At 39.4% G+C, this 27,662-nt stretch overlaps 1 protein-coding gene across 1 annotated transcript; it reads right to left on the bottom strand.

The window, feature by feature from the left end:
* On the bottom strand, nucleotides 1-27,435 carry LOC138810895 (uncharacterized protein C2orf78-like). The gene is made up of 4 exons (XM_069998309.1): nucleotides 27,009-27,435; nucleotides 19,137-19,247; nucleotides 3,208-3,942; nucleotides 1-1,325 (listed from the first exon to the last, which is right to left on the bottom strand). The coding sequence occupies exons 1-4, from the start codon at nucleotides 27,433-27,435 to the stop codon at nucleotides 1-3; spliced, it is 2,598 nt and encodes an 865-aa protein (XP_069854410.1).
* Between the last annotated feature and the right edge of the window lie 227 nt (nucleotides 27,436-27,662).

Genomic DNA, 27,662 nt, shown 5'->3' with positions numbered 1-27,662 from the left:
TTATATGACATAGCCATAGTATTGAGCAATCTCCATGTCTATTTGTCTCTGGTGGAAGAATGGGATTTTCCCCACAAAGGTGTTTTTGGCAGCCTTGTCACGCTCTTGCTGAGCCCGTCTTTTCATGGCTTCCCGCTCTGGCCTCAGTTCCTTGCTGATGGGATCTGACTCTACTGGCCCAGGAACATGGGATTTCCTCCATGGAATGGGTTGCAAGCTGAAGTCTTGTAGGAGATATTGGTGTGGAGGCTTAGGTATTGAGCTGAGCTTGGTGGCAGTAGGGTTCCACCGAGATGTGAAGGATGAGGTTTCATAGGGTGCAGAAAGAACAGACTGGGGACGGTTGTTGATTGCCCCCAGAGTGGAATTGCTGAAAATAGGCTGAGGTGGTTTGACTGGAGCCCTCAGACATGAATTGTCAGTAGCTGGTTGGGCTGCATTGACTGGAACAGGCTGGGCTGTGTTAGGAAGAGGCCGGGTAGAGTAAGCTCCAGTGGGTCTCCGGGATGCCAGAGACTGTGGCCTGCGAGAAACAGGTCGAACTCGAGGCTTCTCTGGGGAGAGAAAAGGCAAAGGCACCAACTTGACCTTTCCAGGTGGAGGCAGCAGCTCACTCTGGCTTGGGGAGGGACACTGGTTTTCTGCACTCCTCTTTGTTTTGTTTACTCTAAATTTCTGAGAGCCTTTAGAATACAGCTTTGATTGAGTCTCTGTTGAAAATCTGGTGTCTTTGGAAGTGTTGGCCTGTCCCAAGGCCCTGGAATTAGCCAACCCCGTTTTCTTCCCACTCTTTTCACCCAGTGCATGAAAAACCTGCACTGACTCCATCATGTGCATGGCTAGGTGGCTTCGAGGCTTTCTGAAGGCCTCTTGGGAAGGCTCAGGTTGGTTTCTCTTATGCCTTTCCTTTGTAGTGCTTGTCTTCTGTGTTTGCACTTGGTTCTCTGACCCTTTGGTTGTTGCAATGCGCTTCCTGTTGGTTTCTCTAAGCTGTTTATTCTTTTGCTGCCCCTTGGTCTTCGCTTTGCTGATGCTGCTGTGTGGTTGTTTTGGCCGTTTCTTGGTAGAAGGCCTGCATAGATTTCCAGTGTCACTGGGTGGGAGAGTGCACACTACTGCTTCTTCCTCCAAGTGCTTCTCTGGGTTCTGGCGCTGGACTTTGGCCTTGGGAGCTTCATCAGCAAGCTCAAGGGCTTCATGCTTGTTCTTTCCTGGTTGAACTGAGGGATCTTTACTGACAATTGAGTTCTTCATTTGCAGGCTCCCTTGGAGGCTTCCCATATTTTGGGGTTGGGTTGTTGTTTCCACTCTCAATTGCATAAGATCTATCAATGAATTAAAAATTAAATTGAATTGACACTAACATTCAATGTTAGATGAAAGTGAATCCAAACAGTATGATTACCCTCCCCCAGCATAGAAATGTCAGCAAGAGCAATGTTCCATTTAATTCCCTTTTCAAAGATGTCTAGTTCTTCCAGGTTCAGGCTGGTCTTTTCTAAAATGACTAAATCAGAAGCCTGTATTCCTTGGTCCAACTGACTCATGCATGCCAATCATTGGGGAATTGGTACATTGTTAAAGGAAGTTATGAAGATCCTGCCATGCTACAGAGATCTGAGAGACATCCAAAGGCTTTGAATTTCTCGTAAACATTTACCTCCCTTTTGTTTCTGGTTTAGAGGTGGAATCAAGTCCTAGAAAGTGGTACTGATTTTGGACTGGAATTATGATTGAAATGTGCCAAAGCTAGGTGGATTGTTGCTTTCTGTGGATTTAGCACTTACCCTCCTGCAGGCCTTGGCCTAGTCTGGAATATCTGGCTGATACAATGTGAGGAAAGGAGGCCTCCATGCTAGGGCCGCGTCCATCTCCTGGAGAGTCTCCATGAATTCCAAAAAATGAAGGAAAAGTTAATAACCTACAAGTGAGATGTCCCACCTTCTCACCAACGAATGAAGCAGGTCTGTGCCAACACTGTGCATGTGCTACTGTGGGCCCACCTTTGGACCATGGACAAAATTCTGCATTTCAGATGGGTTCTGAATGCTCTAGCTATCAATGGTGACAATGTGTTGACATTCTTTCTTTCCATCTTTTACTTTAGACATTCATTATAAGGAATATAAAAGTAAAAGTGATTGAAAGAACATGAAACATTTCAGCCTTGCAGTGTGAGTCAATGTTTACGCATCTTTTTGCTATTCTCTTGGCTCTGGGTTCAAACCCATTCATTCCCCAAGGAGGTAAGCAAAACAGTAGTGGAAAGCCAGGCTTTCTCTTATTGGGTAGTCAATTCTTGTCCCAACCTGTAAGTAATACCTGTTTAATATTGAAACATTGAACAGCAAGGAATGTTTTCTGTATTTTCTTTTTGCATATTTCATTGTGTACATGTGTGTGTTTGTGCGTGTGTGGGGGTGTGTTTGTGTGTAAGTATACATAACTGCACATGAACTTGGATTTTTAGGATTCATTATGGAATCTTACTCTTTCTTGACACTTTTCCTCTAGTTTTAGTGTTTCCGTGCTCTTACTCACTTGGACCAGTCCTGTATTTTTAGATTTTGGCTGGTTAAGAGACAACAAGAATCACAAGGACATGTGTGCCAGGGTTAGCTTTGATTATCAATGCTCAGATCTCAGCCTCCTGAGTATCCAGTTTTCCAGGCATTAGCCACTTGCTCCCAACAAGTAGAAACTTTACATGCACAGTAAGGATATATGCTGAGCCTTGTTGCATCTAACCGCATCTATGAGTAAGAAAAATATAACTACTACACCTGCGAATTTATTGAGGTATTTTCCAAAATACCCATATTAATAGATCAATGAACGGGTTGGTTCCCTTTCAGTGTTTTTTTCAAGGGATAACAGCATAGCCTCCGTGTATTTACCTGTGATCTTCTCCTAAATGTAGTTCAAATGGCCATGATCTTTCCATATTCCCTCCTTTAATGATTAATTGCTCAATTTTCTTTTGGTATTGAGCTGTGCATCCAGGACACTGTGTTTCTAGGTCAATGCTGTACCCGTTGAGCCATGTGTTTATGCCTCACTGCCTCAAGTGGAGGGTACAGCTTGAGAGAATATAGTGAATGTAGTGGTTGTGGCTCTGGAGTCCCATCAACCTGTGTGTGTAATTATCCTTGCTGAAATACAGAATAGGTGTGGCCAATTTTACTCATCTTGGCTCTCTTTACTCACCTGGAACATTTATGTCTTGGGCAGGTTCAGTAGTCTCTGAGTAGTACACTTCCAATGTGTAGACTGGTGGTAAATCATTGATGGGATGTATAACCTCAAAGTCCTTCCCTATGTCTGATTGAGGGCTAGAGGGCCTACTCCCCATCTCGGACACAGAGCCATGAGGCTGCAGGCAGGGACCAAATTCTCCAGAGAACAGAGGTCCCAGTGTGTGTGAGTGACAGCAACAGCCCTGGCTTCCTTCACAGTAGGGACGGGATGGGATATCCTCTTCAGTTCCCATGGGATAAGTCGGGGTTCCCTGAACCAGGCTGGGAGACAGTGATGGATATGGAGAGACTATGGCTCTGGCATGTGCACATGTTGTGTACTGGCTGGTCAAAGTTGATGAAGAGATCACTGTGCTCTGCTGAGTGAGAGTCACAGTGCTGTGGCCTAGCATGTCCCATTCCCAAATCCTGGAAGAGGAGGCAGCTGAGCTGGAGATGTGGCTGTGTACAGCCCGCCCTGCCCACATGGTTGTGGTAGAATATTGGCACAAATAGGCACTCCCCATGAGTGGGTGGAAAGAGGTGGCCAAGGGTAATGGCAGTGTCCAGGCTGAAGTGAAGACTGGAGCCTGGAGTCTGGAGATGTTGTAGGCACTTGCTGTTAGATATGTGGCATCACTCGCCATAGGAAGAAAGAGCTGCCCCGAGTTTGCAGCTCCAAGGACATATGGATTGCAGAAATTATCTGGAAAAACAAGAGTGTGATTTCAAAACTCATGAGATGGACACATTCTCATTGTATTTGGGAACAGGGCTATGTGAAGTTTGCTATGATCAGTAATCCTCTCATCACAATCAGCACTGACATGACACTATTCATGTTAGCATGGTGAGAAGCTGTAGGATTCTTTCGGTGTTCTTCTGGAGAACTTTCCCAAGCCATGCTTGGAACCCCAAGACACCCAGTGGTCTAGTTAGATATTGCTGCCTGGGCTAAAGCAGGCATGTCTTTCTCGTCCTGTCTTCGCCTCAGTCAGCAATTGGAGTAATTGCTGAATGTCCTAAGAGGAATGTGTTTTACTAGGATATCCCAAGGGAAGCTGTAACCTCATTTTAGGAGTAAAGAAATGGAGAGATGAGAGGTCAACCTGATCCTTGAGCCTGACTCCTATGTCAGGATTCTGTGTTTTGAGCAAATAACGGAACTTGGTAGAAATACCAATTTGCATAGAGTGCAGTTGTTGTTGTTCATGAGAAAGCAGAGAGCCTTTGATCTGCTTGCCTAAACCTTTAGCTATATGTGGACCGAGATCTGAGTATCTTCCCAGATAGAAAGATCCATGAGACACTTATCTTCAATTAGGTGGAGCACCAGTGATATCACTCTCTCTGAGACCAGTTTGAGCAGTATAGCATTAAAGCACAAACTAATCAAAGCAGGAAAGTGTAAAACAAGCCAAAATGATGCGATTAACGGGAACTTAATAAATATAATCCTTTAGTTGACCAATTCATATTTCTCTTTATCTTACTAACCAAGTAACAGATAGGAATGTTTTTAGATATTATAATTAATACAGCCATAAACAGAAACTACAACTAAACAAAAATATTGGGAATATTTACATAATTTTTTCAAACCTACCTAATATTCCTCTTCAGCTGAGCCAAATAGCACCCCAAAAGTATGAATAATAACTTTCATTAGCATCTATGAAAACAGCCTTGCCCTAATTATAATTCTTATGGTGGGCTTTGGGGACATAACAAGGCCCTCTGTGTATTTAGGGTGAACTAGGGGACTGAGATATAACCCAAGCACCACCAAAAATTTTAAATTTGGAAAACCTCAACTGAAATTAAACTTGATTTAGAATAAAGTCGAATTTTAGAAATGGAAATTAACTTTAGATTTTTATTCTTCACGTTATCCACATTGGTTTTCATCTAAAATCCATGACTTTTATTAACCATGCACTTTTCTGAACATTATTATACAGTTAATATTTTGCATAAGGACAAACAAAACTGTGCCTGGTTCCAGTGACATGCCTGAACTCCTAGCTACAAGGAGGCTGAGATCTGAGGATCACAGATCATTGTCAGCTAGCTCTGGATAATCTGTGAATTATATTTCCAGGTCACCAATGCAAAGCCAAATGTGAGGTTGTGACTCAAGAAGTAGAGCCCAAGCCTTGAACACAAAAGTTAATGGAAAGCATCCAGACCTGAAATTTGACCCTCATGGAAGGCATTTTAAAAATGGAAACAGGGCTGATATTTACATTGCCATTGTTGGGATCTCACCCTGTCCAAGTCACCAACGATTTTGTACAGTTCTGTTGAAGTGCTTACAAGATGATTACTAAAAGGGTATTTGATCCCCTCAGGTCTGACTTATGATTCTAAGTTACAGTGACTCTCTGAGAGTGAGTTACTCCACAAAAGCCTGTTGTATGAAAGATGTTTAACTTCCTGATCTTCTAGTAACTTATCAGTGATGGATGAATATAATAGTATTACTGAATTAAGAAAACCACGGCTAATGTGTAAAAGTGGCATTTACTTCAGGACTGACATGGAGAGAGATAAAATAAGTTCTGTATCATTAGACAAAAAATCTAAAATATGATATATGTAACTAAATTCATAAAGATATGAATGAAAATTTGGATATATGTCCAGCATTCTCATAATCTATATTTACTAACATATATATATATATATATATATATATATATATATATATATATCACACTTGCAATCTTATGAAAAGGGATGTATCTACTACATTTTAACAACAACCAAAAAGAAAAAACAGAACCATGATTCAAATAGTGAGTAACTGTGACTTAAGAATAGTTTTTGTGGAGTGTTCTGGTCCTCACCATTGAACTTAGGACCTGCTTGCTGTCCCAGAGCCTTATTTCTTAAGGCTAGCCTTCTTCCTCTTGATTCACAGCTTCATACCTGACTTTTTGATGGTTTGTTGTAGATAAGTTTTTTGGGACTCTCCTGCCTGGACTGACTTTAAAACTGTGCTCTTCATAGCTCAGTCTCATGACCAAGTAGTATTATAGATGTCAGCTCCTTGGAGCTTGCTAAGAACTTAGATGTATATGTTTGTGTGTGTGTGTGTGTGTGTGTGTGTGTGTGTGTGTGTGTGTGTGTGTGTGTGTGTGTGTGTGTGTGTGTGTGTGTGTGTGTGTATGTTGGAGAAACATTTCAGAAACTTGCCAAGACTGGCATTCAATTTGGCATCTTCCCACTCAGTTTGAGTAGCTTCAATTCCAATTAGCATGTTATTACAAGCCACCCATTTGGCTTGTTTTTGAATGAAATTGTACCCAGTACATACTGACAGTATATATCTGTAAAATGCATGTGAAAAGCAGTAACCAGCAGGTATTGCCAGTCCTTAAGTATTCATAATTTATGTATCGTGAGAGCTGAACAAAAATGGTTTTGAAGTTAATAACCTCTGTCTTCCTAGCACCTGGGATGTTGACTTTCAGGAATCATTATTTCATGGTGTTTGAGACCCGTCTGGGCTAAGAGCATAAACACAAATAGTAAGGGAAGTATATTGAAAACACAAACAGAGCTGGGTGCTTGGTGGCTCATGCCTACAATCCTAGCTACTGAGGATGCTGAGACGTGAGGGCTATAGTTCAAAGCCAGCCCGGGCAAAAAATTCTTTGAGACTCCAATCTCTTTTGGACCACTAGAAAACAGAAGTGACCCTGTGGTTCCAAGTGGTAGAACTCTCGCCTTGAGCAAAAGCGCTCAGGCACAGCACCCATTTCTTGAGTTCAAGGATCAGGACCAACAGAAAAATCACATCCAATGCAAAGCAAAACAAAGCTTAAAAACAAGGCAAAATGGCATGGTAGACATCAAATCAATACATTCAAACAAATACTGTCATTATATACATTTAGATATCTCATAATATTATAGACCAGGTTATAGATGTTACTTGTCCTATTATAACAGTTTATATACCCATAAGCAAAAGTAGTAGAAAGTCATTAGAACGAGTTTGACAGTTTCTGTATTCATTTTCAAAACTTAGCTCATATTTTCACACTTAATAACTATCATCCCAATAGTCTTCAAAATAATAACCATTAAAATCCAATGATCCCATTTCAGTATTACTATTACTGTTATCATTATTATCCTCATCATGAATGTCTGTATTGAAGTGGTAATGAAAGCTTTGTATTTATTTTGCCTGAGCTGTGACACAGAGGTACATCCCCAGAGGGAAACAGTTCTTTTACATGTAGAAAACTCAAACTGCCAAAACTAATTTAGGTAACTATAGAAGTAGAGATATGGAGATGGAATTTTGCTTTGTATACTTATGTTTTTGTTTCTGAGTTTTGGTCTATAAACAACTGACTCTTAGTAACAATATGTTGTATTAGCTTAGAAATTATTATAGAGATAAAAAGCAACTGTTAGTTGAAAGCTATTTCTAAAGAAACAGACTACTTGGTGAAAAAAATTGATGTGGGTATTGCAGTATCATAGCCTGATGCTAGGTACTCAGGGGGCTAAGATCTCTGGATTGCAATTCTAAGCCAACCAGGCTAGGAGAGTCCCAGAAAAATTGATCTCCAATTACCTACTGAGAATCTGTAGTTAGAGCTGTGGATCAAGTTGTAGAATGCTAACCTTGAACTGACAAGTTCAGGGACAGCAACTAGACCCCTACTCCAAGACCCAAGACTGGCATAACAGAAAATCCATGAAGTTTAAAAATCAGAATAAAGTAGAACAGGGAGAGTGCTGTTTCCCAACCCTCTGTGTACTTCTTTTCTTAGTATGTGAATGTTAGAATTCCTTCAAAAATATATATCTAAAAGGTTCTTATTCAGATCTGTTAAGGCAAGGCACAGTAGCTGTAATCTTAACTATAATTGGGAAAATGAGAGCATTTGTGGCCATTGTCCCCCAGATGTGAGCGAGACCTCATCTGAATGAAATGAACCCCATGTAGTGGATGATCCTTGATGTCCCACATACAAGGGAAGCATTGGTAGGTGGATCAAGGTTCAAGGGTGGTTGGTCTGAGCTAAAATTCCCCAACAAAACTGGTAAAACAACTGACAGAGAAAAGACTAAAGACTTGGCTTCAACTTTTGTCATGCTCTGATACCCAGGTATGAACTGGGCTATGAGCAAAGGAACTGTCAGCATCATCTGTAACTGAATAAAATCCACAACAAAGCCAACATACAGAACAATGCAAACGCATTGGTTGAAAGTGCTCTTAATAATGCTCTGGTGTACCCTAAGTTTTCTTTCTAGTCCATTAATGTAAGTTTGGGCTCAAACTTCACTGTGCTTGCTCTAAGAGTTCACCCCATGGTTTCTGTATATTGATTTAAAAATCTTTGGTTCTCTTCAACATTTCATTCCAAACCATCACTCTTTTTAAAAAACATCTCCATGCTGTTCATCCCTTGCGTTCTTTGCTCATGTATCCTTATCTTTTACTTTTTTGCCGCTCTTCCCTTCCTGTTCTAGTATATCTTCCTGTCTTCCCTCCTTACTCCCAATCTTTCCTTTTCCATTGATTTACAGATAAATCACAATCCAAAAAATTACAGAGATTTCAAAAGTCTTATTTTTGGAACAGTACTAGGTGTGGAATCCTTATGTGGACATATTAGTGGAAAGAGACCGTTTCAGGTGAAGTATATCTTCTCTCCCACAGGTTTCTTTCTGAATTAATTTGGTTAAAATTACACTGCGAAGAACCCCATGGTCTCCTTCTCTTTACCCACAAACCTGTCAAGACACAGTATCAGAAATATGAAAACATGGGAGTTTGGGCACTTCTTCATGTGGCCTGTGAAGAAATTGATTTTGTGAGAGATTGAACCTACTGGATATGTGACCTACATAGAAATATCCCATCCATAAGTGAAGGTAGTTGTCCATAATTCAAATCAATATTTCCCTTCTTTACCAGAATGTTTGGATTTTTCTATTAAATCAAGGGCGCAGGCACATCTGAGGGGAAACCTTGAGTTTCCCTTCCTACCTGACATTGCGAGAGAAGAGATCGCATCAAATGGAAATAGAAGGTATGAGGAGATATCAGGAGTAAAAGTGTGGGTAGCTGAAGCTAAGAGAGCAAGTTTCCAGTAGGAAGCTCACTGGATGCTGCTCACTGTCCACTGGTCACTTGCGATGATCCAAATTTGTTTACAGACAACTCCATGGAAACCCCAAGATTCTACTAGGTGGTGGTGATAGGCTAGGTGGGAGAATGATGTCATCTGTTAGAGCAGTTTAAAGGCATGAAGTAGCCAATCACAAGATCTGATTATGAACTAGAAAAGGGGATTGGGTAAGACCTCTAACAGCTCCTGAGTGGTTGAGCTCTGGGAAATTGAGGTCTGAAAGTCAGATATGGCCATCTGCTTTCCAATCAGTTCTTAAGTTGGACACATGATCTCATTGTTTCTTTTGTGTTCATGAATATATTTGTATATTTTTGAATATATTGTACATCCTTATAGTGAATATTATAATTAGATCTTCCATATGCAGTTAATATGGTTGGGGGAGAAGAACAGGGACTTTGAGATTGAAAATTGTTGTGGAAATTTTACTCTGTCACTGAACTTTGATGAACTTTGAAGCTCCAAAGGACGAATTAAAAAGCTCTTATGAATTGGTTGAAGAGTAGAGTGCATTTCAGAGGGCACCTTGTAGTGAATGTTGTGCTGTTAGCACTTCCTGTGGCGATTTTTCTGTTTGAGATGTCTGAGCAGGGCTTGACTGTTCGTTTGTACTTGGACCTCTCTTCTCATCTTTTTTTCTCTACCAACCTTTGGTAATTTTCCCAGACACACATTGGGTTTGCATTATTTCTTATTATTTTGATTTATGCTGGTTCTGTGCCTTGAACTCAGGACCTGGGCCCTGTTCTAGGTCTTTGTTTTTGCTCAGGGATTGAGATTTCATACTTTAGTAAGCATTTCAATTTCTTCTGTTTGGTTGTTAATTGTAGTTAGTGTGTCACATGGAAAGGAGTGATATTGATGTATTCATAAAATGTTTTGTTAATGGGAAGTTTGCTGCAACTAATAAGAATAATGAAAGTTAAAAAGAAAAAGGTCTCACAGACTTTCCTGCCTTGCCTGGCTTGCAACTAATATCTTCAGATCAGAATCTGTAGCATGTCCGTGATTATAGGTGTAAGTTCTATGTTTCCTGGAAGCATTGAACTATTAGGTTTATGGATGTCAACTGCTTCAAGCAGCTTCTTTTGCAGCAATCTCAGGCTTTGACAAATGGCCTCTGCTGAGAGGACAAAGGTCCAGGTGCCCTCAGAACTTTCTTCTTCCTGTCTTTGGACACATTTCTTTGCCCATCATTTCTACCTGTGATTCTTGGCCATGCAGGCACCCACCCTCTGGGACTTTGATATGCCAGGAATTAATGGAGAATGTGTCTCTTCTTCTAAATATGAAACCAGTGTGGCAATTATCCTTCCTTCTTCCTCTTATTAACATCCACTATGGAATCTTGGGCCTTTTACATTCTCTGTCTGCTGAGCCCAGGTAGAAAGTCAGGAAAAATGGAGAGTAAAATAGAGACACTACTCACTGGAGGAACACAGGGAAAAGGAGTGGTAGGAGAAGAGAAATTTATGTGCAGGTTAATTTTGGCTGTTTTCTACATTTCTTTTACATTCAAAACAACGTCCTTTTTCTCTTTCTTCTGTTTTTTAATGTTTTTCTTCTTGCAAAAGTAGTGTATAGAGGTTTACAGCTACAAGAGTAAGGTAATGAGTACAGTTCGTATCAAGTGTTGTTACCTCCTCCTTTGTTTATCCTCTAACATCCCTCCTTCCTCCGCCCTCCGACTTTCTAACTCCCTCTCAAGTTGTAAATTTCATTTTCGACATAGAGTCTTGTACATCTCATTGTTCCAATGGGTAAGCCTGTATTTTATTGCAGCATTTGATTCCCTTCTTCTGCCCAAATTAGAAAAATGTACATACAAGAGGCAGGGCACCGACATCATATACAGTGAAAACAGTGGTTATACAGTGGGGTAGCACATACAAAAGAAGCACAAAAATCATATAGTTCAATTTAAATACAGTAAAAACAATAGCAGGCCACATAAAAACAGCTGTTTCCTTTTCTTGGCCTTCATTTCACTTAACATCCACTTATACAGTAATATGTACATAGCTTTTGACCTTTTCTGCTTGTCCTTGATGTATGCTAGTTATTGCAAATAAGGGAAACCATGAGACCTATGTTTCTTTGAAGCCCGGCTTACTTCATTTACAACTGTCTTTTGTATTAAAAATTATACAATTTAGCCCTTTTGTTCTGAAACTTCTATCTACTGTATACACTTAAAGGATAAAAGTCCCACGAATGAATATTTAAAGACTGTCTTATGTCAAATATCTCATTTATGTCATTAGTTTTAGTATTCTTTTCTTGTATTGATTGTTTTTCAGAGGTTTTATTTTGTCTATGATTTTCGTTGTATTTTTATGGAATCCAACACTATTGATTCATAGTGTATTTGTTTGTTCATAGATATAATAGATACAAAATGTATTTATATATAGTTTTGCATAGGTATATGTACAGTTATATATAGTAGTTACAAGATAGATAGATAGATAGATAGATAGATAGATAGATAGATAGATAGATAGATAGATAGATAGATCTACACAGTGTCATAACAAATTTTGGCTCACATCCACATTTTAATTTACAACTCTCTTGGGGAGACATGGTCAATTGTTCATAAGAGTGCCATGGACTTGGTTGCTGGTCTTGCTTTGGACTTTTGTCCTGGCAATTTAGTTGCCTGTGTAGGTAGCAATATTGGCCTTTCTCATTGTGATCTGAAAGACACTCATTTTGCTGGAGTGTTTTAACCAGGTTTGAACTGACATTCTAGTTCTGTTGTTTAGATAGTGTGTCTGTGTGTTTGTTTGTTTTTTGTTTTTTGTGTATTTTATAATGAAAATACTTGAGCACGGTAATGAGTGCATTTCTTATGCTGTTTTCTATTCCTTGAGCCATACCTACACTTACAATGACATATTTGTATTTTCATATTTATATTATCTTTAAGTAGTTGTACAAAGGACTTGCCATTCACCAAAGCAATATTTGCCGAGTGATAAATGAACTTTGTCACTTTCCTATCTTGCTACTAATTTTAAAAGAAAAAAAACAGTAAAAAACAGACAAAAAATAAAAGTTGATTTTATTGAAAAAAAAAAAAAACCAACAACCCATCACTAAGTCTTTGAGCACAGTCACTGTTTGAGGTATTGCTGCACTCACAAGGGTAAGGAACACATTTTGTGTCCAGCCCACCTCTGTCAGGATTGTGTGTGCTTTCCATGCCCTGGTTATTACTTCTCCTGTGACTTCTCTTCTTACTACTCAGTACGTCTCTTTGGGCTGTATTAAAGTGAGTGAGTTTCTGATCATTTGTATGAGTAAGAGCAAGGCTGTATGGAAGAAACCTTTTCTGCTCAATAGTGTGGCAATAAGAGTTGAACACAGGAAGCATTTACCAGATGTTGGCTACAGGATAGGAGTCCATGATTGATTATTAAAAGTTCTGATATTGGAACATGCAAGACAGGAGGCCAACTCTGATGCCCCACATATTTCTTTTAGCCTTCTTCACCCAAAGACTATAGAGGAACATATCCCAAAGTGACCAAATTAAGAGGGTAGAATGTTCCAACATAGGAAAAAGATCTGACTCATACCTAGAGCTGTAGGATGCTTAAGGGCCTTTGGGTTGACTCTTTTCTGGGCTTTACTGATCCCCATGGATAAAATAGTAATTTTCCTTATCTGTCTATCACAGTTTCACATATTGTATCTGAATGCACTACTTGAAACTAGATGTGCTATGGTTACAAGTCAAGCATGAAGTTAATTCTTTTTCTTTATACTTATAGCCTCTGAATTCTAGGCTGCAATCTCATCTATTGTGAGGAATTTCCGTGTGTTTGCATGTGCTCCCTCAGGTACTAGTGTTTGGATTGTGAACCTTGAGCTCTATGGATGGAGCCTACTGCTCCACTTGTGGAGCCACACCTCAATTTCACAGGGATGCACTTCTGTATTTCATTTCCTCAGGCACCTGGGACTTGCCTTGGCATAACTTAAGGAGACTTTCTATTCTGGAGGGCCTCTCTTCTTCTTTTAGGATTTTGTTTGCTTGTGGATTTGATTTGTGACAGTCTTACGGCTTCAATTCTAGTTCTGAGTCTTATCCCTGAACTATGTTGCTTAACGCTATTGCTTTTGGGCTGGGAAGGTGGGTCAGTTGTAGAGCGCTTGCCTTGCATGGATGAGGCCCTGGATTTGATTCCTCCGCACCACATAAGCAGAAGGAGGAAAAAAAAACCGGCAGTGGCACTGTGGCTCAATTAGTAGAGCGCTAGCTTTGAGCTGGATAACTGAGGGACAGCACACAGGCCCACGATTAGACCCCCCCCCCAAAAAAAAGACTAGTGCTTTGACATTTGAGCCACAGTTCCACTGATTGCTATTTACTGGTTCTTTTTAGATCAGTGTCTCAAGGACTTATCTGCACACACAGAATCTCATGGAATAGTGATCATCAGATTTTAGGCTCTGTGATAACATGGTTGATTCATCATCACTCCTCCCCCATAGCCACTCTTTCAAGTTTCAAGACAAGGAATCCTCAATTCCTTTAATCCCTATATGGTTTAAGACCTTCTACCAAGAAAGGACTGATTTTTATTGGTGTAAGCTATGTGAGTGTTTAAAAATGCTGGATTCTTGATTTTCCATTCAGTATATCACTATGCACTTTTGAAGGAATTCTGTCATTTTTTTTATAGTGGGCCAGGGTCTTGAACTCAGGACATGGGAAATGTCCTGACGTATATTTCTTAGCTTGTGCTCTACCACTTGTGCCACAGTTTTAATTCTGGCTGATTTCAATGCTTGATTAGGGCTAAGTCTAGGGACTTTCCTGGCCAGGCTTGCTTCACACAGCAATCCTCAAATCTCAACCTTCTGAGTGCATAGCATTACAGGTATGTGCCACCAATGCCTCCTGTGCAAACATTCTTTTAACCCTCAGTAGACCTGCTCCCATACAAAGTCCTGCACTTTGCCATACCCTGTAGAAATTTGCTTCTGTTATCACATAGATTCTCTAGCGTTAAACATAACTGAGTTTGTTCTCATCCCAAGTTAGTGATGTGATAGCAAATTTTAAATGCAAGACAAATTTAGGTTTTTGTTTTCTGGGTTACTCATGACCCTCTTCATATGTATTCGTTGTACACTGTGGCACTATGTGTCCATCCAGTATTTTCCCACATTCCAATAGATTTCTGATATAAATTCAAGTTAAATATTCTTGATTATAAGTTGTCAAACTCTGTTATGATAACTCTATCAGTTATTTTTTCATTAGCAATTTACAAATATTATCCTTTCTCAGTTAGGGATGAATTTTCATAGTTGTTCATGTGTATTCATGGAAGATTGTTTGGAATATGACTTTGCTGATGCTGTTAAAGTTGATGGTCTGTCTATGGGTCTATGGGCCTCTTAAATGATTACTTTGTTGATTATTCAAAGCTCTGAGTTTTCTATTAGTTTATTCAGGGTAAAAATCTTTGTGCACACTCCTGATGGTGACTCATTCAGAAGTGAGCAAGTTGTTAGGCACTGGCAGCCCATGGTTGTAGGACAAGCTCCTCAGGAGGCTGAGTCCTAGGGATCACCATCTATGTCAGGTTCATAGAGAAATCCCTGAGACTCTTATCTCCAGTTAAGTAGCTAAAGGGATGTTGTGAAACTGTGGCTTAAGCGGAAGAGCATTGGCTTTGTGTAGAACTGCTAAAGGCCAGAGCCTTGGTGCTGAGTTCAGGCCCCTACAAGCACACCAGTGTAAAGAAGAGAGGTATTTTCTTGAAGGAAATAATCTCTGATTGCTGATCCTACTGAATTGTATCCCTCAAAGAATGAATTTGACCAATAGTATCTCAAGAAATATTTTTAAATGTAATTTGTTTTCTTTTGGAGTAACTGGTGATTGTCCTAGCAGGGAGGTGTTTTACTAAGATATGTCTCATTTTAGGATTGAGGAAATGGATATGTATGAGGTCAACCTGATTCTTGAGCCTGACTCCTATGCCAAGGTTTTGTGTTCTGAACCAAGACCAGAACTCGGTAGAAATACCAATTTGCATAGAGGGCAGTTGATGTTGTTCATGAGGAAGCAGAGAACTTTGGCTCTGCTTGCCTAAAGCTTTAGCTTTATGTGGACTGAGATTTGAGTATGTTTCCACAAAGAAAAATCCATGAGACACTTATCTCCAATTAGTTGGAGCCCCAATGATATCACTACTTCTGAGACCAGTTTGAGCAATGTAGCATTGAAAGAAAAACTAATAAAAGCAGGAAAATATAAAACAAGGCAAAATGATCTATTCCCTTGAACTTAATAAATATAATTCTTTAGTTGACCAACTCATATTTCTCTTTATCTTACTAACCAAGTAACTAATAGTAATTTTTCAGATAGTTTAATTAATTCATCCATTAACAGAAACTACAACTAAACTGAAAAACTTGTGAAAATTGACATAATTTTCCTCATGTTGTAGCCTACCTTGTATTCCTGTTTAGCTTGAGCAAAAGAGTACCCCAAAAGTATGAACAATAACTAGCTTTAGAGTCCAGTTAAATCCACTTTATTGTAATTATTATTCTTATGATCAGTTTTCAGGCCATGAGGAAAGCTTCTGTGTATTCTGGGTGAACTAGGATACTGAAGTATAACCCAGGCCCTATATAACAATTTTAAATTTAGAAAACCTCAACTGATATTAAACTTGATTTAGATAATCGTCGTATTTAAGAAATGTCAACTATTTTAGCTTGTAAAATTAAACTTATGTACATTGTTTTTATCTAAAATCCATGAGTTTTATTAAGCATGCATTTTTCTGAAAATTATTATACAGTTAAAATATTGCATAAGGATAAACCAAATTGTGCCTGGCTCCAGTGACATGCCTGTATTCCTAGCTACAAAGAGACTGAGATCTGAGGATCACAGTTCAAAGACACCTGGCTCTGTTAATCTGTGAGTTATATTTCCAGGTCACCACTGCAAAGCCAGGTGTGAGGTTGTGACAAAAGAATCAGAACCCAAGCCTTAACCACAAAAGGTCATGGAAGCATCCAGGCCACAAGTTGGAGCCACATGAAAGGCATTTAAAATGTAAACAGGGCTGATATTTGCATTAGCATTGTTTGGTTCTCACCTTGTCAAGTCACCCACCATTTTGCACAGTTCTGTTGAATTGCTTTACAAGATGATTACTAAAGGGGTATTTGACCCCCTTCAGGTCTGACTTATGATTTGAACTTGCAATGACTCCCTGAGAGTAAGTTACTCTTGAAAAGCCTTTTGTATGAAAGATGGTTAAATTTCTGAACCTCTAGTAACTTATCAGTGATGGGTTAATATACTAGTAACCGTGATAAAAGAAAACCACAGATAATGTATAATAGTGGGATTTACTTCAGGACTGATATGACGAGAGATAAAAATAAGTTCTGTAACATTAGACAAAAAAATCTAAACTATGAAATATCTAAATAAAATCATAAAGGTATGAATGAAAATTTGGATTTGTGTCCAGCATTCTAGTATTCCATATTTACTAATAAATATATATCACACTTGCAATCTTATGAAAAGGAACATATCTACTTCATTTTAACAACAACCAAAAAAAAAATAACAGGATTCAAGGAGTGAATAACTGTGACTTAACAATAGTTTCTATGGGGTATTCTGGTCCTGGGCATTGAACTTGGAAACTGAGTGCTGTCCCAGAGCTTTTTTTTCTTAAGGCTGGTCCTCTTACTCTTGGTTCACAGCTTCATGTCTGACTTTGTGATGGTTGATTGTAGATGAGGTTTTTGGAACTCTCCTGCCCTGACTGGCTTTAAACTGTGATCTTCATATCTCATTCTTGTGAGTAAATAGGATTACAAATGTCTGCTTGTTGTAGCTTGCTTAAAAGATAGGTGTGTGTGTGTGTGTGTGTGTGTGTGTGTGTGTGTGTGTGTGTGTGTGTGTGTGTGTGTGTGTGTGTGTGTGTGTGCATGTTGGAAAAACTTTCACAGAAACTCGCCATGCTGGCATTAAATTTGGAATTTTCCAACTCAATTTTTGAGTAGCTTCAATTCCAATTAGCATGTTATTACAAGCCACCAATTTGGCTTGTTTTTAAATGAATTTCTTCCCTGTACTTACTGACAGGATATATCTGTAAAATGTATGTGAAAAGCTTTACCTGAAGGAATTACCAGTATTTAAACAGTCATCATTTACGTATCATGAGAGTTGAACAAAAATGGTTTTGAATTAATCACTTCAGTCTTCCTAGCACATGGGATGCTGAGCTTCAGGTATCATTATTTCATAGTGTTTGAGACCAGTTTGGTCAAAAGAGCATAAACACGAATAGTAAGGGAAGTACATGAAAAACAAAACCAGGGCTTAGTGCTGGTGGCTCATGCCTGCAATCCTAGCTACTGAGGAGGCTGAGACATGAGGGTTATGGTTCAAAGCCAGCCCGGAAAAAAATGTCTGTGAGACTCATCTCTTTTGAACCACCAGAAAACAGAAGTGACCCTGTGTTTCCAAGTGGTAGAACTCTTATCTAGCCTTGAGCAAAAGCGCTCAGGCACAGTACCCATATCTTGAGTTCAAGGCTCAGGCTCGACAAAATAAACGTATCCAAACCAAAGTAAAACAAAGTATCAAACTAGGTAAAATGGCATGGTAGACATCAAATCAATACATTTAAACACATTCTGTCATTATATATCTTCAAATATCTCGCAATATTTTAGACCATGTTATAGATAACTATCATCACAATAGTCTTAAAAGTAATAATCATTACAAACCAATTATACCAATTTTAGAATTACTATTACTTTTATCATTATTATCATCAACATGAATATCTGTATTGAAGAGGTAACTAACACTTTGTATATATTATGCCTGAGCTATGACAGAGAGGTACATTCCCAGATCCAAACAGTTCTTTTACATGTAGAAAACTCAACTGCCAAAGATAATTTAGATAACTATAGAAGTAGAGATATGGAGATTGAATTTAGCTTTTTATACTTAAGTATTTGTTTCTGACTCTAAGTAACAATGTGTTGTATTAGTCGAGAAATTATTATAAAGATAAAAAGCAGCTGTTAGTTGAAAGCTATTTCTAAAGAAACAGACTACTTGGTGAAAAAAAAATTGATGTATCAGTTTCAGAGCTGTGATCCTAGGCATTCAGGAGGCTAAGATCTCTAGATTGCAATGCAAAGCAAACTAGGCTATGCGAGTCTCAGAAAAATTAATCTCCAATTACCTACTGAGAATCTGGAGGTAGAGTTGTGGACCAAGTGGTAGAATGCTAGCCTTGAACTGAAAAGTTGAAGACAGCAACTAGACCCCACCCTCCAAGACCCAAGATTGGCATAACAGATAATACATGAAGTTTAAAAATTAGAATAAAATAGAATAGGGAGAGTGCTGTTTTCCAGCCTCCTGTATACATCTTAGCATGTGTGTGTTTTATATACATATACATATATATACATATATATATGTATGTATGTATGTATAAAAGGTTCTTATTCAGAACTATTAAGGCAAGGCTCAGTAGCTGTAATCCTAACTACTTGGGAAAAAGAGAGCATTCTAGGCCATTCTCAGATGTGAGATATTACATGAATGAAATGAACCTCATGTAGTGTATCATCCTTGAGATACAAGGGAAACATTTATAGGTGGATTAACTTTCAAGGTTTTCTGAGCTAAAATTCCCCAACAAACCTCGTAAAATAACTGACAGAGAAAAGGCTATGGACTTGGCTTCAACTTTTGCCATGCTCTGATACACAGGTATGAACTGGGCTATGAAGGAACTGTCAGCATCATCTGTAACTGAAAATGTCCACAAATGCCAACATAAGATCAACACCAATACCCTTGTCTGAAATGGCTCTGAATAATGCTCTTTTCTACCATTAGTTTTCTCTCTAGTCCATTAATATATGCTTTGGCTCAAACTAACTTCATTTTGCTTGCTCTAAGTAGAGTTCACTGTATACTTTCTGTGTATTGATTTAAAAAATTGGTTCTCTGCAACATTCCATTCCAAACCATCACTTTCTTTAAGAAATGTCTCCATGCTGTTCATCCCTTGGGTTCTTTGCTCATGTATCTTTATCTGTTACTTTTCTGCTGCCCTTCGCTTCCTGTTGAATGCTTTCTTCTAGTCTTCTAGTCTTCCGTCCTTACTCCTAATCTTTCCTTTTCCATTGATTTACAGATAAATCACAATCAAAAAATTACAGAGATTTCAAAAGTCTTATTTTTGGAACAGTACTACCTATGGAATCCTTATGTGGACATATTAGTGGAAAGAGACCGTTTCAGGTGAAGTATATCTTCTCTCCCAAGTAGGTTTCTTTCTGAATTAATTTGGTTAAATTGACACTGGGAAGAAACCCCTGGTCTCCCTGTCTTTATCCAAAATCCTTTCAAGACTCAGTATTAGAATTATGAAAGGACCTGAGTTTGGGAACTTCTTTCTCCTCATGTGGCCCGTGAAGCAATCCATTTTGTGAGAGACTGAACCTACTGGATACATCACCTACATAGTAAACATCACAGCCAAAAGTGAAGGTAGTTGTCCAAAATTTACATCAATACTTCCTTTGGTTATCTGAAGCTGTTTGGTTTCTTCTACTAAATTAAGTGGACAGGAATATCTGTTGAGAAACCTTGAGGTGGTTTCGTTCCTACCTGACATTGTTGGAGAAGAGATCGCATCAAATGGAGATAGAGGGGATGAGTATATATCAGAAGAGGAAGTGTGGGTAACTGAAGTTGAGAGCAAGTTTCCAGTAGGAAGCTCACTGGATGCTGCTCGCTGTCCACTGGTCACTTGCGATGATCCAAGTTTGTTTACAGACAACTCCATGGAAACCCCAAGATTCTACTAGGTGGTGATAAGCTAAGTGGGAGAATGATGTCATCTGTTTGGGCAGTTTAAGGGCATGAAGTAGCCAACTGCAAGATTGGATTGTGAACCAGAAAATTGTATTGGGTAAGAGCTCTAACAGCTCCTGAGTGGTTGAGCTCTGGGGAATTGAGGTCTGAAAGTCAGATTTGGCATCTGCTTTCCCATCAGTTCATAGGTTGTGGACCGCATTTCATTGTTTCTTTCATGTTTGTGAATAAAATTTGTATAAACTTTTCAATATATTGTACATCCTCATAGTGAATATTATCATTAGATTTTCCATGTACAGTTAATATGTTTGAGGAAGAAGGATAGGAACTTTGAGATTGTAAATAGTTGTGATAATTTTACTCAATCACTGAACTTTGATGAACTTTCAAACTCTGAGCAAGAATTAAAAAGCTCTTGTGGTTTGGGTGCAGAGTAGAGTGCATTTCACTGAGGACACCTTGTAGTGAATGTTGTGAGCACTTCCCGTGTCGATTTTTCTACTTGAGATGTCTGAGCAAGGCTTGACACTTCGAGGTGGTACTTGGACATTTCTTCTCATCTTTTTGGTAATTTTCTCAGACACACATTGGGTTTTCATTATTTCTTATTATTTTGAGTTTTGCTTGTCCTATGCCTTGAACTCAGGACCTGGGCACTTTTCTAGGACTTTGTTTTTGCTAAGGGATTGAGCTTTCATACTTTAATAACCGTTTCAATTTCTTCTGTTTGGTTGTTAATTGTAGTTAAGTGTGTCACATGGAAAGGAGTGATATTGATGTATTCATAAAATGTTTTGTTAGTGGGAACTTGTTTGCAACTAATAAGAATTATGAAAGTTAAAAAAAGTCGTACAGAATTTCCTGCCTTGCCACTAATATCTTTAGATAAGAATCTCTAGCATGTTGGTCATTATAAGTGTCAGTTCTATGTTTCCTGGTATTATTGCATTGTTAGATTTATGGCTGTCAACTGCTTCATGCAGCACCTTTTGCAGCACTCTCAGGCATTGAAAAATGATCTCTGCTCATTAGAATAAAAAGCTGAGAGGCCAAAGGTCCAGGTGCCCTCAGAACTTTCTTCTTCCTGTCTTTGGACACATTTCTTTGCCCAACATTTCTACCTGTGATTCTGGGCCATGCAGACACCCACCCTCTGGGACTTTGACATATCAGAATCCTAATGGACAATTTGTTTCTTCATCTAAATATGAAACGAATGTGGCATTTATCGTAGCCTTCTTCCTCTTAATAACATCCACTATGGAATCTGGGGCCTCTTACATTCTTCCGGGCCCAGAAAGAAAGTCAGGTAAAATGGAGAGTAAAATAGAGACACTACTCACTGGAACACAGGGAAAGTGAAGGGGTAGGAGAAAAGAGATTTCTGTGGAGGTTAATTTTGGGGTTTTTCAAATTGTCTTTTCAAAACAACTTCTTTTTTTTCTTTTGTCAACCTTTTGTAATGATATTTTTAAAAAATAGTGTACAGTGGGGTTACAGTTACAAGAGTAAAGTAATGAGTACATTTCCTATTGAGCATTGTTACCTCCTCCTTGGTTTATCCTCTACCATCCCTCCTCTTTCCACCTCCCCAACTCTAGCCTCCTTCCCAAGGTGTAAATTTCAGTTTCAACATAGAGTCTTGTACATCTCATTGTTACAATGGGTAAGCCTGTATGCTTATTTCAGCATTTTGTTATTTCCCTTCCCTTGTAGCTAGCCATATTGGCTGTTCTCATTGCCATCTGTAAACTCTCATTTTGGTGGCATGTTTTAACTGGGGTTGAACTGACTCCTAGAACTGATGCTTAGATTTTGTGTGTTTACTTTTTAAAAAGCTGTTTTCTATCACTTGAGCCATAACGACACTTCCAATGACATGTAATTGTTAGTTTGTATTTTCATATTTCATATTTCATAGTTTGTATTTTCATATTTACATTGTAGTTGTACAAAGGACTTCCCATTCATCAAAGTAATATTTGAAGAACGGTGAACAAACTTTGCCACTTTCTTATCCTGCCACTAATTTTAAAAGAAAAAAAAATTTAAAAAACAGACAAAAAGAAACAAAGGTTGATTTTGTGAAGAGAAACAAAAGCCATCACTAAGTCTTCGTGTACAGGCACTGTTTGAGGAGGTGGTATACACACAAGGGTAAGGAAGACATTTTGTGTCCAGCCCACCGCTGTCAGGATTGTGTGTGATTTCCATCCCCTGGTTACTACTTCTCCTGTGATTTCTCTTCTTACTATTCAATAGTAAGGCCAGGAATAAAGTGAGAGAGTTTGTGATCATTTGTATGAGTAAGAGGAAGGTTATATGGAAGAAATCTTTTCTGCTTGATAGTATGGCAGCAAGAGCTGAGCACAGGAAGCATTTACCAGATCTTGGCTACAGGATAGAAATCCGTGAGTGGTTTCTAAAAGTGATGACAGAGGGACATGCAAGACAGGAGGCCAACTCTGATGCCCCAGATATTTTCTTTAGCCTTGACCCCAAGACAATAGAGCATTATATCCCAAAGTGACCAAGTTAGGAGGGTACAGTGTCCCAACATAGGAAGAAAGACCTGACAAAACTCAGAGCTGAAGGATGCTTAATGTCCATTGGGTTGACTCTTTTCATGGCTTTACTGGTCCCAATGGGTAAAATAGTAATGGTCCCTGTCTGTCTATCACAGGTACACCTATTGTATCTGAATGCACTACTTGGAACTAGATGTATGGTTACCAGTTAAGCACCAAGTTACTTCTTTTTTTTATACTTATAAGCTCTGAATTCTATGCTGCAGTCTCATCGATTGTGAGGTGTTTCAATGTGTTTGCATATGCTCCTTCAGATTCTAGAGTATGGATTGGAAACATGGGCTGTGTCCTTGTGCTCTATTTATTGAGCCTACTGCTCTACTTATGAAGCCACACCTCTATTTCACAGGGATGCTCTTCTGTATTTCATTTTCATCAGAGCACCTGGAACTTGCCTGGGCATAAGTTAAGCAGATTTTCTATTCCTGAGGTCCTCTCTTCTTCTTTTAGGATTTTGTTTGCTTTTTATTTTGATTTGTGACAGACTTGTGGCTTCAATTCAAGTTCTGGATCTCGTCCCTAAATTGTTTTGCTTAAGACTAGTGCTCTGACATTTGAGCCACAGTTCCATTGCCTGCCATTTGCTGATTCTTTGGAGATCAATGTCTCATGGACTTACCTGCACACACAGACTCTGTTGGAATACTGATCCTGAGATCTTAGGCTCCTGTTCAGCTGTGATGACATGGGTGAGTCAATGCCCACTCCACCTCCAATCCCTTTCTTTTACATTTCAAGAAAAGTAACCTTTAATCCCTATGGTATGGAACCCTATCCTATTGGTCTTCCTAACAACAAAGACTGAGTGGTGTAAGCTATGAGAGTGTTTCTTACTTTAAAAATGCTGGCTTCATGATTTTCCATTCAGTATATTACTATGTCTTTTTGAAGGAATTCTATCTTTTTTTATAGTGAACTTTGGTCTTGAACTCAAGACATGGACAATGTCCCTGAGGTTTATTTTTAAGCCAGTGATCTACCACTTGTGCCACAGCTCTACAGCTGGCTGTTTTCAGTGCTTAGTTGGGGCTGTCTAGGGACTTTCCTGGCCAGACTTGCTTCACACAGTAAACTCCAAATCTAGCCTTCTGAGTACATAGCATTACAGGTATGTGCCACTAAAGCCTGGCTGTGCAAACGTTCTTTTACCTCTCAGTAGTACTTCTCCCTTACAAAGTCCTGCACTTTGCCATACCCTGTAGAAATTTGCTTCTGTAGAAATTTGCTTCTGTTCTCATATAGATTCTCTAGTTTTAAACATAACTGAGTTTGTTCTCATCCCAAGTTAGTGATCGCACAGCAAGACAAAGTTAGGTTTTTGCTTTTCTGGACTGTTCATTACCCTCTTCATATCCATTCAGACCACTTTGTAAACTGGAGCACTATGTGCCTAACCAATATTTTGCTACATTCCAAAAGTTTTGATATAAATTCAAACTAAATATGCTTGATTATATATTGTCAAACTCTGTTATGATAACTATCTGTTCCTTTTCTCATTAGCAATTTCCAAATATTAGCCTTCCTCAATTGAGCATGAATTTTCGGAATTGTAGATGTTTGTTCATGGAAGATGGTTTGGAATACGATTCTGTTAAAGATCATAGTCTGCCTATGAGCCCCTTCATTGATTTCTTGGTTCATTATTCAAAGCTCTAAGTTTTCTATTAGTTTATCCAGTGGTAAAAATCTTTTTGCACTCTTCTGATGGTGACTCTGCGGTCATTGAGAAGTTAGAAAGTTGTTAGGCACTGGCAGCCCATGTTTTAAGGACAATCTCCTCAGGAGGATAAGACCTAGGTATCACCATCTATGTCAGGTTCATAAAGAAATCCCTGAGAATCTTATCTCCAGTTAAGTAGCTAAAAGCAAAGAGTGAAACTGTAGCGTAATCAGAAGTGTAATGTTCTTGTGTAGGAGTGCTAAATGACATAGACTTGGTGCTGAGTTCAGGCCACTACAAGCACAACAATGTAAAGGAGAGAGGTGGTTTTTTTGAAGGCAGTAATCTCTGATTGCTGATCACCCTGAATTGTATCCCTCAAAGGATGCATTTGATCAATAGTATCTCAAAAATATTTTTAAATGTAATTTATTTTTTGCACAATGTCCTTCCACCCTAACTCTCCTAACCTCTCCTCCCACTTTTCTGACTATTCTTAGTACTGCCCACCCAGCATTCCTCCACCTACACCTTGAGCCTTTCTGGCTCAGGCTTGTCCTCTGCAAATGCAGGGTACCCAAATACACAAACATGGATGCTACACAACATGGGTGGGAAGAGCACTGGAGAAAGATTTTTCCTGTGTTCTATAAATAGGACTGGTGGGAAGGCAGATCCCCCCTGTAATTGTCTATCAGCCCCTCGGGATGTTTAATGATTTCCACACACAAGTGTGATTACTCTACTCAGAAGAACTGGATGGACACCAGAGCATTTGTAATCTTTGACTTTTTCGGAGTCTGGTGCCTCTTATACACACTGTGAATCTTTGCCTCTCCTGGGATCCCAGCAGACTAATAACTTTTGCTAGACAAGTAGAAGGGTGTTACAGCCTTGTGTGTTTGTAGTTTCATTGAAGTAGTGTATCTTGCTGAAGTGGGCATGGTGTTGAGGGAACCAATTGATTGTCAGTCCACTTTTTGGATGGAGTTCATGGTTCACGGGGCCATGTGGCATGTTAACCTTTGCTGTCAGGATAACCTGGAGTCCTTGCCTCCTCTGTGTGAAGTTTCCACCACAGTATATATTTGCCTTTCCCATGAATCATTTTAGATACCTTACAACTATAGGAGTTGTGTACTGAATCACATGTGTGTGTGTGTCGGCAGTGGGGGAGTGGACGGGGTTGTGGACGTGTGTGTGCCAGTAGTGGGGTAGAAGCCAGGAATAATGTACTCTCACTTACCATTTTCACTCAAGGCTGAGGCTTTAATACCTGAGTCACAAGTCTACTTCTAGCTTTTGGCTAACTAGCCTTGTTACACATAAGTGTAACAAGGATTTCTCTATTCAACCTAGCAAAGAGCCAAATCCTGTTTTCAGATTCCTGTGTAGCTGGGATTCTCTAGGTAAGCTATCAGTGTGTCTCCTACAGGGGTTGAGTTGGTAATTCATTAGATATATGGCTATTCTCTATAGGAGAATGGTTTACACTTCCCAAGATACACTAAGCCCATCTTCCAACGGATTTATCTGTTGTTCTTTGAACTTGGACATCACATTTCATTTCCCCCTTCTGTTGTGAGGTTCACTCATGATTCTTCTACAAAGACTATAGACTTTCTCCTTGTGGACTTATTTTCCTTGATGAATCTTTTCCTTCCTATGACTTAGTTCTGCTGTCTCTTCCTTGTTCTCCCACAGAACACTGTTTTCCTTTTGCCAGCACAGCTTTTGATCCCTAACAATACCCAAAAAGAACAAAAGTTTAGCTGCATGTGAAAACAGAAATGGTTCCTTTAGTAATCATCTATTAATTTTACAATGTTCCATTGTTCACTTTGAAGAATTATTAAAATATAGAAAGAGAATTTTAGTGTACTTTAACCATGAAGCTATAAGAATATATATATATTTCTATAATTTTTGTAGTTTGTATAACTTATCTTACAAAAGCGATTAAAGAAAAAGCAGATAGTGAAAATGGGACTCACAGTCATAAAGATATTATACGGCATAGCCATTGTATTGAGAAATCTGCATTTCTATTTGTCTCTGGTGGAAAAATAGGTTCTCCCCACAAAGGTGTTTTTCACAGCCTTGTCACACTCTTGCTGAGCCCACCTTTTCATGGCTTCAAGCTCTGGGCCCTGCTCCTTGCTGATGGAATCTGACTCTACTGGCCCAGGAAGATGGGATTTCCTCAATGGAATGGGTTGCAAGCTGAAGTCTTACAGGAGATATTGGTGTGGAGACTTAGAAATTGAGCTGAGCTTGGTGGCAGTAGTGGAAAGGGGATTGTGCCACACAATTGTGAAGGATAAGGTTGGGTAGGGTGCAGGCCTCCTAGAAAGAACAGACTGGGGAGGGTGGTTGATTGCCCCCAGACTGATATTACTGAAAGTAGGCCAAGTGGTTTGATTGGAGCCATCAGACATGAGTTGTCAGTAGCTGGCTGGGCAGCATTGACTGGAACAGGCTGGGCTGTGTTAGGAGGAGGCCGGGCAGGGTCAGCTCCAGTGGGTCTGCGGGAGGCCAGAGACTGTGGCCTATGAGAAACAGGTCGAGCTGGAGGCTTCTCTGGGGAGAGAAAAGGCAAAGGCACCAACTTGACCTTCCCTGGTGGAGGTAGCAGTTCACTTTGGCTTGTGGAGGGACAGTGGTTTTCTACATTGCTCTTTGTTTTGTTTACCTGAAATTTCTGAAGACGTTTAGAATGCAGCCTTATGTGAGTAGCTGTGGAATATCTGGTGTCTTTGGAATTGTTGTCCTTTCCCAAGGCCCTGGAGGTAGGCAGCCCCGTTTTCTTCCCACTCTTGTCACCCAGTGCATGAACAACCTGCACTGACTCCATCATATGCATGGCTAAGTGGCTTCGAGGCTTTCTCAAGGCCTCTTGGAAAGGCTCAGGTTGGTTTCTCTTGAGCCTTTCCTTTGTAGTTCTTGTCTTCTGTGTTTGCATTTGGTTCTCTGACTGTTTTGTTGTTCCAGTTCTCTTCCTGTTGTTTTCTCTACCTCGTGTGTTGTTTTCCTGACCCTGGGTCTTAATTTTGCTGACACTGTTGGGTGGGGGTTTGGTATGTTTGTTGG

This window comes from Dipodomys merriami, unplaced genomic scaffold (assembly GCF_024711535.1).
Source record: "Dipodomys merriami isolate MVZ:Mamm:240054 unplaced genomic scaffold, mDipMer1.0.p SCAF_51, whole genome shotgun sequence".
NCBI classification, from domain to species: domain Eukaryota; kingdom Metazoa; phylum Chordata; class Mammalia; order Rodentia; family Heteromyidae; genus Dipodomys; species Dipodomys merriami.
This window is presented reverse-complemented; position numbering and strand designations above follow the sequence as displayed.

What these genes read in the sequence shown, in the direction of transcription:
- LOC138810895 (XM_069998309.1), bottom strand. Translation starts at nt 27,435, where the DNA reads ATGCATATGATGGAGTCAGTGCAGGTTGTTCATGCACTGGGTGACAAG. An exon ending in TCTGTCAGTTATTTTACGAG is followed by an intron (nt 3,943 to 19,136) that starts GTTTGTTGGGGA and finishes TTGTTTTTCCAG; the next exon opens with ATAATTTCTGCAATCCATAT. An exon ending in CCAAGACATAAATGTTCCAG is followed by an intron (nt 1,326 to 3,207) that starts GTGAGTAAAGAG and finishes ATTCATTGATAG; the next exon opens with ATCTTATGCAATTGAGAGTG.